This window comes from Chenopodium album, chromosome 5 (genome assembly GCF_948465745.1).
Source record: "Chenopodium album chromosome 5, dcCheAlbu1.1, whole genome shotgun sequence".
NCBI classification, from domain to species: domain Eukaryota; kingdom Viridiplantae; phylum Streptophyta; class Magnoliopsida; order Caryophyllales; family Amaranthaceae; genus Chenopodium; species Chenopodium album.
This window is the reverse complement of record NC_137838.1, coordinates 15,491,267-15,509,474: the sequence shown is the minus strand read 5'-3', so window position 1 is coordinate 15,509,474 and position 18,208 is coordinate 15,491,267. Positions and strand designations below refer to the sequence as shown.

Below are 18,208 nucleotides of genomic sequence, written 5' to 3'. Positions count from 1 at the left end.
CGTCTGAAGTTTCCAGACGGTAGGTGCCGTCTCTCACTTCCTCATAGATCCGGTAGGGGCCTTCCCAATTTGGGGTTAGCTTTCCCAGCTCATTGGCCCTACCGGTTGCCTCCATTTTTCCTAACACTAAGTCGTCAACTTTCAAGGGACGCTTGTGTACTTTTTTGTTGTAGGCTCTAGTCATTCTCAGACGGTAAATCTCATGATGCAAGGCGGCATTGCCCCTGCGTTCTGGGAGTGAATCCAATGTCAGGCGCATTGCTTCCAGTTTGCCTCTTCATCATATAGCATGACTCTGAGAGTTGGCTCGTAATGTTCGATGGGCAAGACGGCTTCAGCACCGTAAACCATGAGAAATGGGGTTTCACCGGTTGCCCCTTTTGCTGTTGTCCTGATGGCCCATAGGACATGGATTAGTTCTTCTGCCCATAAGCCACCGACTCTTTCTATTTTCTTCTTAATGCCGTCTGAGATAAGTTTATTGAAGGCTTCAACTTGGCCGTTTTCTTGGGGCCGGCCAACAGAAGCCGAGTACTTGGCAGCGTCTGAGGCAGCCAAGGAGGCAGTTTGGATTCGCAAGTTCATTGATGAACTTGGTGTTGTACCCTCCATCAAGGGTCCAATAGACCTCCATTGTGACAACAATGGAGCTATTGCTCAGGCTAGAGAGCCACGAGAACATCAGAAGGTCAAACATGTCAAGAGGCGATTTCACATGATTCGAAAATGGAAGACAGAGGGTGAAATCAGAATTTGCAAAGTGGGAACGGATGACAATGTAGCCGATCCACTTACTAAACCTTTGTCTCAAGTGAAGCACAACAAACATATTGAGGCAATGGGAATCAAGCATGTCGCGAACAGGGTACAAGGAACTTGAGTAATGAAAGATATATATGTAAGGAACTTGAGTAATATATGATAAGCAATAGAGGAACAAGAACAATGATAAGTGTTATAGTTGATAAGCATGATGATGGCTCGGGAACCATGAAGGTAACTATGTAAATATGTGTTTGCATATGTTAGCTTTAGAAGGTAAGTATCCTATGCATATATAGGTCATGTATGTGTAGGAGTCTTTTTATTTAGTTTAGTTTTCTTTATTGTTTTTATAAATGAAAAAACTAACCTTCTATTTTACTTTGTTATCCTCAAAAGTTTGCTCAGTTTGTCATCATAAAAATGGGGCAACTTGTTGACCCTTATGAGGTTTTGATGATGATAGTTATGATTGAGCGAACTTCCATTTAATAAGGATTTTCTAGTGTTTTGATGTTTGCAGGTTTAGTAAACTATGAGAGTTGAAGAAGGAACTGAAACAGAGGAACTTTAGAAGATCCATGAGGATACAAGTAAAGTTATTAGAAGAAGAGTTCCAGAAATGGAACTTCAAGAAGTTTCTTAACGGGAACTTCGAAACGGGTTGTAAAGACCAGGTTCCGGTGTAATGCTGGGGCAAACCCTAAGATCCATGATATATCAAGACTACAGGATTCCAGAACAAGAGTTTCAGAGAAACAACATGAAGACAGAGAAATAGAAGTATATTGCTCTAGGATTCATGTAAGTATGTTGGACATAAAAGTCGGTCTGGAACAAGTCTATATAGAACCAAGGTGAACTCCAAACAGTCAATGAAATTAGAGTGACTAACTTGTCAGGAACTCAGAGACTGTCAGAGTTCAGGAACCTAATAGGAACTTATGTATGCACGTCGTTAAAAGTCAGTTTTAATGATATATATATTTACCTTATACGTGCATATCTTTTAGGGATTTGGTTTTACTGAATAAAAATATTTATCTTCTAATAAATCCCTTTTGGAAAAAGATAAGATTGTTTAAAAAGTATTTTAAACAAAAAGATAAGTTTTGAATAAAATATGATTTTATGCTAAGTTTATCTTATTATTATTGACAGTTTTTATTGTTAACAAAAAGATATATTTTCGGAAAACTTGTTTTTAGAAAATATCTTTTAAACTTATCTTTTCAGAAAACTTATCTTTTTCAAGATGAAATGAATAATTTGAGTGTACTATAAATATGCTCATATGTATTCATTCAAAGTTGAGGCTAACGAAGTGTAGTGGACGTGCTTAATGGTTTTATCCTTCACCACGAAGCTAAGTCAGTTCTCCTGGTCAAAGTTCCTATCAGGTTTTGGTTACAGTACGTCTAGTGAGTTCTAGACAGATCTTGAGTGTTCAACATATTAGTTTTATCTCTTTATTCATAGATATGTATTTAGGGATATTCAATGAGATCTTGTAATGGGAAAAAGGGTTTTGAGTGTTTTAAGTTTTGGGGTGAGATTGTGAATTCTCTTAAATTCACGTTTGAGTGTATGAGTTTGAATTCTCTAAAATTCGAGTGGTAGTTAGTCACCCCGAGTGTGTCTTGGGTTGCACAATGGGAAAAAGGAACCTGAGTGTGTCTTAGGTCGAGAAAGGAACCTGAGTGTGTCTTGGGTCGAAAAAGGTGTCTGAGTTTGTCTTAGGTCTATTAGGATAGGTTCTTATCAATTAGCAAGTGTCTTAGGAGGAACTTGCGAAGCAAAGGTCTGTGTAATAGGTTGTACTAGGAGAGTTGCCTATTATAGTGGAATTTTTTTATAAGTCCCAATAGGGCCGAGGTTTTACTTCCAGCTAGGCACTGGATGGTTTCCTCGTAAAACTTGTTGTGTTCTTTAAGTTCCTTTTATGTTTTGTTTTTAATTTCCGCATAAGTTTCACGATTGGAACCTACTACCATTCACCCCCCCTCTCGTAGTAGTTCATCTAAACTAACAGTTTTAATTAAAGGGAGATAGTAAGGGCCGTTTTTTTAATAATTAAAAGGGCCGGTTCACAAAGGCACCGGTTCAAACCGGTGGCCTTTACGTTTTTGGCACCGGTTTGAAGTGAACTGGTGCCTTTTATTGTGGTTCAACTTTTCACCATTTTTTTAGGCCATTTTTGCCACCGGTTTGGACTGAACCGGTGGCAATTAAGGGGTGCCTTTTTGATATTTTCTACTAGTGATTAATAATGTTTGTCGTTCTCTACTATTTAATGCTTCTCTCCCTCTCTCCTTTTGGGTGGAGTCCTTGCACACAACCGCTTATTTGTTAAATATCCGGCCTACTCGTCTTCTTGATTATCTTACACTGGTGCACATTCTTTATAATAAAGCTCCTTCGTATGCTCATATTTGTAATTTTGGATGTCTTTGTTATCTCGGCTACCTCTTCCCATGAATTAAGTTCTCGTTCTACCCCGTGTATTTTTCTTGGGTATCCGGTTTCACATCGAGGTTATCGGTGTTTAGATATTTCCACCAACAAAGTAATCATTTCTCGCCATGTCATTTTTTATGAATCCATCTTTCCTAATTCGTCAAATTACAAACCTTCTCCTAATGATTATGATAGTTTGTTTTCTGGTGATGAGTCTGCTCATCCTCCCCCCCCCCCCCCCCTTATTCAAGAAATTAGGCCGGCCCATATTCTTGAGCCCAATACTTCTTCTCCATTAGCAAGTGATGGGCATAATAGCCTGTTGGGGAGTAGTAGGTCTGTTCAATCAGCTACTACTTCTCACCAGGTTACCCACACTTGCGATTCTTCAGCTACAGCCCAGGCCCAACACCGGTCCTCTCCTCCTCAAAACCCCATTCCTTCGAATCAGTCCTCTCCTATTACTTCACAACCAGCCCATCCCACCCATACTATGCACACTCGTGCAATGTCAGGTATTTACAAGCCTAATTCGAAGTATGCTAATTTGGCCTTAGTCACTTCATCTACTCTAAAAATTTCTCCTATACCTCGTTCGCCAGTCAAAGCTCTTGATGATCCTAACTGGTATAATGCAATGTGTGATGATTATAATGCTTTGATTGATACTCATACTTGGGACTTAGTTCCCCGTCCTCCAAATGCTAATGTCATTCGGTGTTTGTGGGTATTTACACATAAGGAGAAATCTAATGGGGAATTTGAGCGACATAAGGCTCGTCTAGTTGCCAATGGCAATATTCAAGAAATTGGTGTTGATTGTGGTGAGACTTTTAGTCCAGTTGTGAAACCGGCTATGATTTGTACGGTGTTGAGTTTGGCATTTTCTCAACAATGGTCGATTCATAAGTTGGATGTGAAAAATGCTTTCCTTCATGGTCACTTACAGGAAATTGTGTATATGCATCAGCCTCCCGAGTTTGTTCGTCCTGACAAGCCTAAACATGTGTGTCTTCTTCGCAAGTCTCTTTATGGCCTCAAATAGGCGCCCCGTGCCTAGTATCACAGATTTGCAACATACATTCTTTCTCTGGGTTTTGTCAACAGTAAGAGTGATACTTCTCTGTTCATTTTCCGTCGGGGTACGAAAAAGGCATATCTTCTTTTATATGTTGACGACATTATTCTGGCATGTTCTTCCTCTAGTCTTCGGCAACGTATTATTGCTCTTCTTAGCTCTGAGTTTGCCATGAAGGACCTTGGTCCTCTTTCTTACTTTCTTGGCATTTTTGTGACTCGTTCAAAGGACCGTATGTTTCTTTGTCAACGAAAATATGCTCAAGAAATTTTGGCCCGTGCCAATATTTCTTCTTGCAAGCCGGCTAACGCTCCCGTTGATACTAAGTCGAAACTTAGTGCTAGTAGTGGGAAACCTGTAGATGATCCGACCTCTTATCGTCATCTTGTCGGCGCACTGCAATATCTTACCTTCACTAGGCCTGATCTTTCCTACGCGGTTCAGCAATTATGTTTATTCATGCATGATCCCCGTGATCCTCACCTACATGCTATGAAGCGGGTACTCCGGTATCTCAAAGGTACTCTTGACTTTGGGATGCATCTCTCTTCTACTCCTGCTTCTGTTCTGGTTTCCTATTCTGATGCTGATTGGGGCGGTTGCCTGGATACTCGACTGTCTAAATCTGGTTATTGTGTATTTCTTGGGGATAACCTTATTTCTTGGTCATCTAAGAGACAGCCTACTCTATCGAAATCAAGTGCTGAGGCTGAGTATAGAGGGCTGGCTAATGTGGTGGCCGAAACCACTTGGTTACGCAATTTGTTGTTGGAGTTGCATTTTCCTTTGCGTAAATCCACGGTTGTGTATTGTGATAACATTAGTGCGGTGTATATGTCTCACAATCCGATTCATCATCAACGTACTAAGCATGTAGAGATGGACATTCACTTTGTTCTAGAGAAGGTTGCCCTTGGTCACATTTGTGTTCTACATGTGCCTTCTTCTTTTTAGTATGCTGATATCTTCACTAAGGGGCTTCCTACACCGTTGTTTGTGGAATTTCGATCCAGTTTGAGCATTCGCCCTCCTCCCGTTCATACTGAGGGGGTGTGTTAGACAATATTTATGTAATTAATAGTGTCTATATTTAGCTTAGTCTGTTTATGTAAAGTAGGTTTTGTATTATACCCTTTATATATTGTGAATAGCAATGCAAGCCTCCTAAGGGAGAATTCCATATTCCTACATAATAAATGACAATATGAACAACAAATTTAATTACTAGAAAATTGAATCATAAATTACAACATATATTTTTTATCAGTTCCATATAGTGCTGTCAAATTTCAAACCAAAACCGTTTAACTGCTCGAAACAAACCGACCCAAATGAGAACCGTACCGATTAAAAACCTTTTTTTGAAACCAAAAACCGACCCAAACCGTATGTGAATGAACCCAAAACCGAACCAATCCGAATAACGTTACACCGTATAAGATTCGAACCCGTTAATAAATCGAACCAGTTCTAAACCGAACTGAAATCAAACCGAACCGAAAAACAACTAAACTGTTTCTAACCCGAAGCTGCTTTCAACCCAAAACCGATTGAACCGAGATAAAAACCATTTAAACCGAACCGTTAACAACCCGTGACCCGTTTGCACTGAACTCTATATAAACCAAACCGTTTATAAACCAAACCGCTTGCAACTGAATTGTTTATGAACCGGACCGCTTATAAACTAATTGGTTACAAACTGCTTACTATAAAGAGAATATTAAAATCAAGTTAAAAGGTGTATTAAATGAAATTTAATTATCATAGTACAAAAATTCTTCTTGCCAAATTAATATTTATTGAAAATTTATTATCATAGTATAAAATATCTCCCTGCCAAATTATTATCATAGTATAAAATATCTTCCTGCCACTAAAAATCCTCCTGCCATAAAATGAACCGAAAAAAAAAACCGAATCCGTTATAAATTGAACCGAAAAAGAATCGAACCAATTATAAACTGAACCAAAAAAGAACCGAACTAGTTATAAATTGAACCAAAAAAGAACCGAACTAGTTATAAATTGAACCGAAAAAGAATTGAACTGTTTCTAACCCGAAATCGTTTCCAACCCGGCCCGAAACTGTTTTAACCGGGATAAACACCGTTTACATCGAACCGTATTACAAACTGCAACCCGTATGCACCGAACCGTTTACTACCCGGACTGTTTACAACCCGAACCGAATTAAAACGGCTCAAGAATAAACCGAAATCGAATCGAACCGATAACTATTTAAACCGAACTGGAACCAACCCGCGAGACACTTAAACTGATTTCAAACCGACCCGATTTAATATCCAACCGATTTCAAACTGAAACGAACTCGAACTGTCAAATCGTATATGAACAACAAATTTAACTACTAGAAAATTGAATCATAAATTACAACATATATTTTTGATCAGTTTCATATAATAATCCGGGGCATTGCCCGAGTCCAAAAACTAGTTAATCTATTTAAAGTCATAATTTTAGACACGTGTTGTAATACGTGTATAATAATCCACTTTTTATAGGTACTTAATCCAATATGTCAGGATTATTTTTACTATAACTATTACTCAGATTGTTTTTTTATTTTTATTTTTTTAATTTTATGTTATGTTTGTCTAATCCGCTTCGATCATCATGTCAATCATCAAGCTTTAATTATGGGAAGGACGTGGTATGCAATAAGATAACAGTAAAAAATTATAAGTAATCTTACATTTTTACTCGTTTGGATTGCTAAACCTAAGATTGGATCAATCCCCATTAAAGACAATTTGGGGTAGTATAGGTATTTCTTTACCCGTACTCCATGTTTCAAGTTGGGTTGACCGGTAAGAGGCCCCGGTCAAATAAAATACCCTCGTCTTATAAAATATTACTATCTCCGTTGAATGTTATGTGCAACTTTGAAGGGGATTGCAGTTACCAAGACAATATTGAGGGGCAAAGATTAGCTAGTGTAATGGCAAGTAATTAAAGAAAGGGAAGAGAGAAAATAATGGAACCCCCATACTTAAAAAAAGCTAAGGGAGAGAGAAAAAGAGACCACCCTACTTAATTATTCAAATTTGATTTTTTAAGTAAGGGTATATCGGTCTTTTTAAGCTTTTTTGTTTACTAAATTAAAATAGGAAAGAAAATGAAAAGTTACACATAACGTTGATCATTAATGTTTTTTGGAAAAAACCTTTTAAATTTTTTTGACAATCTAAAACTTGATTTTTAGATATTTTTGTTGAAGACAACTAAAATCTTTAATTACCCTAATTATCCTTTAATTTTCCCTAACTACCTTTTTGACTCTTAATTAATTATTTTAAAATTATATTAATTAAAAAAAATACAACACTCTAACCCCTCTACCCGGCCCAGCCACCCCCTCCTACAGCAGCCGCAACAGCCAGAATCCCCTCCCTCTCCTCTGCGACGGCACCGGCACCACCCTACCATATGTCATCAACCTCCCTCTTCCCCCTTATACCACCACCACCAATATTTCTCTTCTTTGGGTACGTACAAGCCTAGCCCCCTCCCCCGCCGACACTTATCCAGCCCAACCCCTATCCCCGACTGATGCAGGAAACTCTCACATAATCAAACCAAAAACTCCTCTCAATCCTTATACATGCTCTTAATAATCATCACATTCACATTCGCAATCTCTCTCTTCATCTCTGTAGGTGTTTCCGCCATCATTTTCACCATCTTAGCATCTTCTGTGGCTCCCTCAACCACCGTCATTGCCGCAATCAATGGTGATCTATTTCATGAAATAGGGATTCTTCATCTGGGATTCTAGACATTCATAATTAGAATTGCTTAAAGATCTTCCAAAATTGAGATTCAAAGGGTCTAAAATTTGTGCGATTTGTTAGGGTAATCCTTTGAAAGGTGAAATTTGTCGGTGGACGAGGTTAGGGGAAAGGGACGGGGTCGGCTGGGGGTTGGTGGCTGAGCTGGGTTGGTTTAGGTTCATGTCCAAAGGAGAGGAATATTGGGGGTGGTGGTTTAGGGGGAAGGGGGAGGGTGACGGCGGGGGTAGGGATGGCATCATGTTGGCATGGGGTAGGGGAAGGAGGGTTTTGGCCATTGCGGCTGCTGCGGGGGAGGGGGCAGCTGAGCTGGTTGGTGGTGGGTGGGGGTTTGGGTGTTTTATGTATTTTTTTAATAAAATTTTTTAATATTAATTGAGAGTTAATAGGGTGATTGGGGAAAATTAGAGGATAATTAGGGTAATTAGAGTGTTCGGTTGGCTTCAACAAATATATTTTAGAATCAAGTTTTAGTTGCTAAAAAAAATTAATTTAATAGGTTTTTTCTAACAAATAGAGTGCTTTAAAATCTAAGGTTTTTTAAACCTTAAAAAACCTTAGGAAAACATCCGACCACATCCCAATTCTTTTGTGTATTAATAAGGGAGTAAGAAAGAAAAAAAAAGAAAAAAAAAAAGGAAAAAATATAGGTTTGAAGAAATGTGGTTAGGGGATGAGTCTTCTGGGGATATTGTTACTGATACTTGGGATGGGGGTGATCTATGTTCAAAAAATGCTCATACTTTTTTGAACTTGAGTGCGTTGATATCTTGTTATTTGATACGATTTTAGAGTGATTTCGAACCTTGTTTACTTGGTATATTGGCATTTTGGTTCACTTTTACTCTATTTTTGTTCAACATTTGTGTATCCCTTGCTTCACGGGTTGTTAGTGTTTTTGTTGAGTTTTTAGGTTCAAAGACGACCAATTGAGGCATTTGGATGATAAACCGAGGTTAGAAGCCGAAACAATGGAGCAAAACCGAAGAAAAGTGAAGATAAAGGCCTTAGAGAGTCTGCACGGACGTGCAAAGTATGGCACGTCCGTGCAGAAGTGTCCCAGCACGACCAGAAGCTACTGCCTACTGCTTTCAAGGTCTGCACGTCCGTGCAGAGGTCAGCACGTCCGTGCAGGATATTCAACACGTCCGTGCCTAATCCTGCACGTCCGTGCAATTTGCTCAGCCCAAATCAGTTTCAAAACTGATTCTACTGAACAAGGCTTGCACGTCCGTGCCATATTTGGCACGTCCGTGCAGGATGCCCTGGCCAAAACAGTACCTTTTGCTTCCCAGGTGCACGTCCGTGCCAACCTTAGCACGTCCGTGCAGGTATAGCTACACGTCCGTGCCAACCTCAGCACGTCCGTGCAGGTATAGCTGCACGTCCGTGCCAACCTCAGCACGTCTGTGCTGACCTGTAGCCGTGCCCGACTCTTGTTTTATCCGTCCTTTTTATTTGGGGGTCTTTATAAATAACCCCTTGAGCTCATTTGTAGGCATCCAAGTTTTTAGTGCTTCCTCTTAGTTTGCAATTGTAGAAACACAAATATTCTCAAATCATTAGTTAGATTATAATTATTAGCTTGGAAATTTCATTCTCAATCATTGTAGAAGACAAGTTCCACCATTGATATTCAAGTTGAAGCTTCTAGTAACATTTTCTCACTCTTCTCTTACATTTTAATTGCTTTGATTGTTAATTATCTTGCTTAATTCTTGTATGCTTAGATTGTTATTTAGCTTAATCTTTAGTTAATTCTTGTTCATGAGTTACTTGAAATCCTTAATTTCTTTAATCTCCATGGATTGTGAGTAGTCTAATTTTCTAGGGTTTGGGTAAACCCTCAATGTAGTCACTAATTACTTGTTTCATGTGTTAATTTGGTAATTGTTGGGTGTTAATTAGTTGAGCTTAAGTGGTTTAATTGCTTAGTTCTTGTATATGGCCATTGCTAGAACTATTATCTAAGCTTTCTCAACGAAGGATCGAGAGATGAACTTGAGTTAGCTCCGTTATGCTTAATTGACTTGAAATGCCATGAGAATAGGAATTTCCAGTCAAGGGAATGTTTTTGTCATCGTGATTATGCTTTAATACTTGTTTTATGCTTTGTAACCACGAGAGTAGGTTTTATTCATGATTCGAATAATCCCTCTAGCTTGAGAGAGTAGTTGGGTGCTTTAGATGACTTCCCCTATATTATCCCCTCAAATTACCATTGTTTGCTACTTGCTAATTGTGAATTGTGACAAATTTGAGTGTTATTTCCCAAGCCCTAGAACTCTCTAAATATTGTTAATTTCCCCCTAGCTTTAGTTGACTTGAACTAGTACTTGTTACATAAAACCAAACCAATTTCGACTTAATTTAGCTTGTTTAAACGGTAGTATCTCGGTGGTTGATTCAACGCCTCTCTTGGATTCGACCCTTTCTTACCCTTGCTATTAGCTAGTGAGACCAAGATAGGACTTTATCTTTGGTAGGCTCGACGACGGCCTATCAAATTTTGGCGCCGTTGCCGGGGAGGCAAAGTCACATTGAATGTATTATTGTTCAATGAGTCTAAGTGTGTATATTTGTATCATAATTTTTCTTATTTATTTTTGTATATTTGTGTTTTCAACTTGTGATAGTCATTGCTAACGTTTTTTTTTAGCTTTGTTTGACCTTGCATGACACGGAAGAGTAAGCAATCACCGCTTATTCCCGTTGATCCAGAGTTAAATAGGACTTTGAGAAACGTGAGGAGGCTTTTGCAAGGCACACCCGAGTTCTCTATTGTATATTCGGATTGCGATCCGGAGGAAATCTTTGCAACCAACGAAGAAGATAACATGGGTGACAACAATCCTCCTCCACCATTGTTACGAGATTATGACCACCCCAATGCCTTCACACTTCGGAGTGGCATACGCCTCCCTACTACGAATGCAAATAATTTTGAGCTTTCACCTCAACTCATCCGTATGATACAAAGTGATCAATTTGGTGGGAGTTCTCATGAGTGTCCTTTTGCTCATTTGAACAACTTCCTCGAATTGTGCACAACCATCAAGCAAAACAACATTACGGAAGAGTTCATCTGTATGCACATGTTTCAATTCTCTCTCCGTGACAAAGCAAAGCATTGGTTGAGAACGTTAGAAGAGGGATCATTGACCACATGGGATGAAGTCACTAGAGCTTTCCTTGGAAAGTATTGTCCACCCGGAAAGACCGCCGAACTAAGAAGGAAAATCACCAATTTTAACCAAGAGATTGATGAAACCTTAAGTGAACCTTGGGAGCGTTTCAAGGACTACACTAGAAAATGCCCACACCATGGTTTCACATCATGGATCATTGTTCAAAGCTTTTATGATGGTCTTACTCCTACTTCAAGGGCTAACCTTGATAACGGGGCCGGTGGTAGCCTTAAAAAGCTATCGGTGGATGATGCATACAAGATGATTGAAGAAGTGGCAAAGAACTATGCATACGGAGGTGATAGACGGCAACCTCAAGCAAAGAAGGGCGGAATCCACGACCTTAGTGCAATAGACCTTATTGCATCAAAGTTCGACATGCTAGCTCACAAGCTAGATCAAGCCACCCTTACATCTCCAAGTTCTTCTTCACAACAAGTCATGTCTTGTGAAACTTGTGGAGGAAATGATCACTTGTCCTCCTATTGCAACTCAACTAACCAAGAGCAAGCTGCGGCTATTGGGAAAAGAAACGATCAATACTCTCAACCCTACAATCAAGGTTGGAAATCCCAACAAAACACGGGTTGGAAACAACAAAATCAAGGCCCCCCTCAAAACCAATACAACCAATCTCATCCACAAAACCAACAAGCTCCTTACCGTCACCCTAACCAAAGGGACCAAAACCAACAAAGGCAACAATATAACCAACCCGCTCCTCCACCTCCTCAAAAATCTAGCCTTGAAGCCGCACTTGAGACCTTCATTACACAACAAGGAAGAAGCAATGCGGATATGAAAGCGAACATCCAACAACTTCAAGCACACAACAAGATAATTGAGAATCAATTGGCTCAAATTGCGCAACAAGTTGGAAGTTCATCCTCCAATCCTAGTGGTCACTTCCCAAGCTCAACGGTTGTGGACCCAAAGGAGCAAGCTAAGGCCATTACTTTGAGATCGGGGAGAGGTTATGAAGGGTCAGTTATGAGTGAAGAGGAGCCACAAAAGAGAGATGAGCGAGTTATGGTGAGAAATGAGGGTGAGTTTAAAAATGAGATAGTTGATGTTGAGAGAAAGGAGCCACAAAGTAAGAATGAGGAAAAGTTAGAAAAGCCCCCCATGAAAGTATACAAGCCTCCCATTCCATTCCCCCATAGGATTGTTGAAAAGAAATTGAATGAAAAGTTTTCAAACTTTCTTGAAGTCATGAGAGGACTTCAAGTGAATATCCCCTTTCTTCATGCTATGTCACAAATGCCTACATATGCAAAATTTTTTAAGGATCTTTTATCCAACAAGAGTAGGCTTGAAGAGAGTGCAACCATCTCCCTTCCTAAGGAGGTGAGTGCAATCATTCAAAACAAGCTTCCTCAAAAGCTTGGTGACCCCGGTAGCTATGCAATACCGGTGAAGATTGGAGACTTGGAAGCTATGGATGCTTTATGTGATCTTGGGGCAAGTGTGAGTTTGATGCCCTATTCTATTGCTAAGAGTTTGAAAGTGGGAGACTTGAAGCCAACAAGAATGTCCTTACAATTGGCCGACCGTACGGTTAGGCTACCTTTAGGAATTCTTAAAGATGTGCCGGTTAAAGTTGGAAGAGTATTTGTGCCATGTGATTTTGTGGTAATGGAAATGGAAGAAGATACTACGGTGCCCCTAATCTTGGGAAGACCGTTTTTGAACATCGCGGGTGTTGTGATTGATATGAAGCAAGGAAGATTAACCTTGAATGTGGGAGATAAGAAAATATCATTTTCATTCCCACAAACATTGAAAAAGCCATTGTATGATGAATTTCATAGGGTTGATACATTGGAAAGGGACTTAGAGAAGTTCCAAGATAATTTGTTTGAAGGAGATCCTTTACAAGCTATCCTAACGGGAGGCTTAGTTGAGGAAGGTGAAGAAACAAGGGGGTATGATCTTTTGCTCAACCAACCTTTAGTCCGCAATGAAAAGAAAGTGGAAGTGCTTAATGTGGAGATAAAAGAGGAGAGGACTACGCCTCCTCACAAGGTTGAACTTAAACCCCTTCCTCCTTTACTTAAATATGCTTTTCTTGATGATTGTGAGAGTTATCCCGTTATTGTCAATGCTAAACTTGATGATACCTCTCTTGGGAAACTCCTAGTTGTTTAAGGGAGTATAGAGGTGTCATTGGGTACAAAATTGATGACATTAAGGGCATAAGTCCTAATATATGCATGCATAAGATTTTACTTGATGATGATCATGGTTCCTCGATTGAGCACCAAAGAAGGCTCAATCCAAACATGAAGGAAGTTGTGAAAAAAGAAGTTTTAAAACTTCTTGAAGCGGGCATAATCTACCCTATCTCCGATAGTAAGTGGGTTAGCCCGGTTCAAGTTGTGCCCAAAAAAGGAGGCATGAATATCATCAAGAATGATAAGGGTGAGACCATTTCTACGAGGTCGGTCACCGGGTGGAGGATGTGTATTGATTATCGAAAATAGAATAAGTCCACCCGGAAAGACCACTTCCCACTCCCTTTCATCGATCAAATATTGGAAAGACTAGCATCACATAGTCACTATTGTTTCTTGGATGGATACTCGGGATTCTTCCAAATCCCAATCCAAGCCGAGGATCAAGAGAAGACTGCATTCACATGCCCTTTTGGCACCTTTGCTTATCGAAGGATGCCATTTAGACTTTGTAATGCACCTTCCACATTTCAAAGGTGTATGATGTCTATTTTTTCCGACATGCTTGAATCATCAATTGAAGTATTCATGGATGACTTTTCTGTTTTTGGTTCATCTTTTGACATTTGCCTTTCGAATTAGATTAAAGTATTGAAAAGATGTCAAGAGGTGAACTTGGTCTTGAATTGGGAAAAATGTCATTTCATGGTAAAAGAAGGAATTGTTCTTGGTCATGTAATTTCTAGAGGGGGGCATTAAAGTAGATCGTGCCAAAATTGAGGTCATTGAGCGCCTCCCACCCCCTACAAATGTGAAGGGGATAAGGAGCTTTCTTGGACACGCAGGTTTTTACCGCCGGTTCATAAAGGATTTTTCAAAAATCGCAAAGCCGCTCACTCAATTGTTGGTAAAGGATGCCCCTTTTGTGTTTACTAATGATTGTTTGCTAGCATTTTATAGGTTGAAAGAGGCATTAATTTCGGCTCCTATCATTCAACCCCCTAATTGGGAGCTTCCTTTTGAGCTTATGTGTGATGCTTCGGATTTTGCCATTGGGTCCGTTCTTGGACAAAGGAAGGATAAGAAGCTCCATGCTATCTACTACACTAGCAAAACTTTAGATGATGCAAAAAGGAATTACACAACCACGGAAAAGGAGTTTCTAGCCATTGTTCATGCAATTGAGAATTTTAGGTCATATTTGTTGGGGTCTAAAGTCATAGTCTTCACCGACCATTCGGCCTTGAAGTACCTCTTGTCCAAGAAGGAACCAAAGTCAAGATTGATACGGTGGGTCTTGCTCTTACAAGACTATGACATTGAGATTAGGGACAAGAAGGGTGTCGAAAATGTGGTGGTCGATCATCTTTCACGGTTGCCTATCCTTGTAGGTGATCTTGATAACTTGTCAATCGACGATTCATTCCCGGATGATCAACTATTTGCTATTCTCAAAGCACCGGCACCATGGTTTGCGGACATTGCAAACTACTTGTCTTGCTCTATTCTTCCTCCCGACCTCTCCTATCAACAAAAAAGGAAGTTTCTTCATGATGTTCGCCAATACTTTTGGGACGACCCCTTGCTCTTCAAACAAGGTGTTGATGGCCTTTTTAGAAGGTGTGTCCCGGATAATGAAATTGAAGATGTTATCACAATGTGTCACTCCTCACCTTGTGAAGGACATATGAGTGCCAACAAGACCTTGGCGAAAATATTGCAATGCGGTTTCTTTTGGCCAACAATGTTCAAAGATGTGTGGGGTATGGTGAAAGCTTGTGACCGGTGTCAAAGAACCGGTAATATTTCAAAAAGAAATGAAATGCCTTTGAACAACATTCTTGAACTTGAAATTTTTTATGTATGGGGCATCGATTTTATGGGGCCTTTCCCGAGCTCTTTTGGGAAAAAGTTCATTCTAGTGGCCGTTGATTACGTATCAAAGTGGGTGGAAGCGATTGCATCTCCTACTAATGATGCTAAGGTTGTGGTCAAGCTCTTCAAAAGAGTAATTTTCCCAAGGTTTGGAGTGCCCCGGGCTGTGATTAGTGATGGAGTTTCACACTTTGCAAAGCGATCCTTTCAAGCTCTCCTTGAGAAATATGGTGTGAGGCACAAGGTATCATTAGCTTACCACCCCCAAACAAGTGTTCAAGCTGAAATTTCAAACTGGGAGGTAAAAATGATTCTTGAGAAAACGGTGGATAGGTCTAGAAAAGATTGGTCTACAAAGCTTGATGATGCTCTATGGGCCTATCGCACCGCGTTCAAAACTCCTATTGGCACCACACCATACAAGCTTGTTTATGGGAAGTCATGCCACTTGCCGGTAGAACTTGAGCATCGGGCTCATTGGGCTATCAAAACATTGAATTTCGACCTTCAAAGCGCCGGTGAGAAGAGGTTGCTTGACCTCCACGCCTTGGAAGAATTAAGAATGGATGCATATGAGAGTGCAAGGATTTACAAAGAAAAGACCAAGGCTTGGCATGACAAGCATATTAGCAAAAGGGAGTTTAAGGAAGGTGATAAGGTCCAACTATTCACTTCCCGGTTGAAGTTGTTTCCGGGTAAGCTTAAGTCAAGATGGAGTGGACCTTTCACCGTTAAGAAGGTGTTTCCATATGGAGCGATAGAAATCTCAAATGACAATTGTGAACCGTTCAAAGTGAATGGCCAAAGGCTTAAGGCATAATTTGACGGTTTTGTGCATGAGGAAGCCAAGGTTGTTTACCTTGATGAGTTTGATGTTCCCTAATCTCATTGTTCTCGCAATGTCGTCAAGCTAGTGACGTTAAAAGAGCGCTTCCGGGAGGCAACCCGAGTTTCTCAACTCTCTCTCTCATAAACTATTATTTAATTTCCATCACTCTTACTATTACTAATTTTTCTCTCAATGTCTTTTGTAGGTGTTGATGAAAAGAAAAGTAAGAAAAGGTTTGTGGAAGTGAAGTAGTAGACAATTGTAATAATAATAATAATAATGGTAATGATAATAATTTTATTATTATTATGCCTTACTATTATTATTATTCTCAAAAATGAAAAAAAAGGGGGGGGGGGGAAACGTGCAGCAACAGGTCTGCACGGACGTGAAGAGCATCGCACGTCCGTGCAGAGGAAGTCAGAAGAAACCAGAAAGTTTGAAGCAAATTTCTCCAGAAAGGCACGGACGTGCCAAGTTAAGCACGTTCGTGCCAAATAAGTCAGTACCTTACCTAAGTTTATGCCTGAGGCTGCACGTCCGTGCCACCCCGAAAATGGCTGGCAGCAGCACGGTTTTAACATAAAAAAAAAAAAAAAAAAAAAAAAAAAAAAAAAAAATCACTCATTCTTATTTCTCAACTCACGATTCTCACTCCTCCTCTCTCTAAAACTCTTACTTCCTCCTTCAAAACCCACTCAATTCTCCATTCTCACCCAAATTCAACAATTTTCTCCAAAATCTTCACTCCATTTCAACATTTTCACAATCTACTACTCCTTTTCTCACATTCAAACCCAAAAATCACCCAAAATACTCAAACCCTAACCTTGAAAAATCAATTTGGGGGTTTTCTTTGGAGTTGAAGTTCAAGACAATTGGTTGAAGGAGTAAGTTCAAGCAAGCAAAAGGAAGGTTAGAAAGGTCATTTGCGAGTTTTACACCCACGATAAGCTCGGTATAATCGTTCCTCCCTTTTACTAATTTCATGTGTTAATTCCTTGAATTTTTGCATGAAATTGCTTGAGAAAGTTTGTTTGAATTGGTTGTGAGTGATTGATAGTTGATAATTGAAAAGAATTATTGAGTTTGAATGAATTTTGGTGTGTTTTGAGAATTGGATTTTTTGTAAGTGAGGTTGAGAAATTGATTTTCATGAAGGAAGAACATGCTTGTTTAGGTGGATTGTTGTGTTGGTTTGTTTGATAATATTGCATGAAATTGATGTAAAATTGTTGTAGATGCATTATTGAAGTGGTCTTTGTTGCTTGGTGATTTGCTTGTTTTAGGTGGGAGACTTAGAACTTGACTTGATTGTGTTATGTTCATTGGCCTTGTTTGAGCTTTGGTTGGTCGACTTGTGGACTTAGTCTCTTTGTGTGGTTGCAAGGTGATTATTTTTTCTTGGTTTGTTTGATTGCATTTCATTAAGACCGACCATGTCTAGAAGAAATCGACCTAGAAACACATATGCTAGGTACCGCAACCCCTCTCCTCCTCCTCCCGTTGATCCACCACAAGTGGACACTATGGGAATTGTGTTCAATGACCCAACATTTTTGAACAACTATATAAGAATAAGTAGGAGGAGAGTTCGACCTACAAAGTTCTATGAAGAGAGTTTTGCCGAGGCTTTAGGGGTAGGGGACGATGTTAGGATGCTTTTCGAGGGTTGTGGCTTAGGAAATTGGCTAGATTTAAGCGCCCCGACCTACAAAAGGTTGACACTTGAATTCCTCTCCACCCTTCAAGTGCAACGAGACAACAATAGATCCCCCCGCCGCCTTACCTTCCAACTCATGAGCACCCAACACAACTTGAACATAAATAGGGTGAACCAAGCTTTTGGGTGGCCAATTAACGGCACCATAGGACCAAAGGATAGGCCCGCCTAACTATTGTGCGGGTGAGTTTTGGAGGAAGATCACCGGCCTTTTTGACTACAACCCTAGGACCGATAAAGCTACGGCCATAATCCACCCCGCCTTTAGGATGTCACAGCGCACCATAGCAAACACGACGTTCGCTAGAGG

At 39.9% G+C, this 18,208-nt stretch overlaps 2 protein-coding genes and 1 non-coding gene across 3 annotated transcripts; 2 read left to right on the top strand and 1 right to left on the bottom strand.

Moving 5' to 3' along the window:
- Positions 1-10,784: 10,784 nt before the first annotated feature.
- Positions 10,785-13,445, top strand: LOC145632650 (uncharacterized). Its single transcript, XM_081684998.1, has 2 exons — positions 10,785-11,859; positions 12,079-13,445. The coding sequence occupies exons 1-2, from the start codon at positions 10,785-10,787 to the stop codon at positions 13,443-13,445; spliced, it is 2,442 nt and encodes an 813-aa protein (XP_081541124.1).
- On the bottom strand, positions 11,334-11,440 carry LOC145633279 (small nucleolar RNA R71). Its single transcript, XR_014112614.1, has one exon. It is a non-coding gene; the product is annotated as a small nucleolar RNA R71 (small nucleolar RNA).
- Positions 13,446-13,510: 65 nt separating the features above from the next.
- LOC145632649 (uncharacterized) lies at positions 13,511-16,166 on the top strand. The gene is made up of 4 exons (XM_081684997.1): positions 13,511-13,657; positions 14,385-14,580; positions 14,782-15,234; positions 15,601-16,166. Exons 1-4 carry the CDS (start codon positions 13,511-13,513, stop codon positions 16,164-16,166), a joined length of 1,362 nt encoding a protein of 453 aa, XP_081541123.1.
- Positions 16,167-18,208: the final 2,042 nt, after the last annotated feature.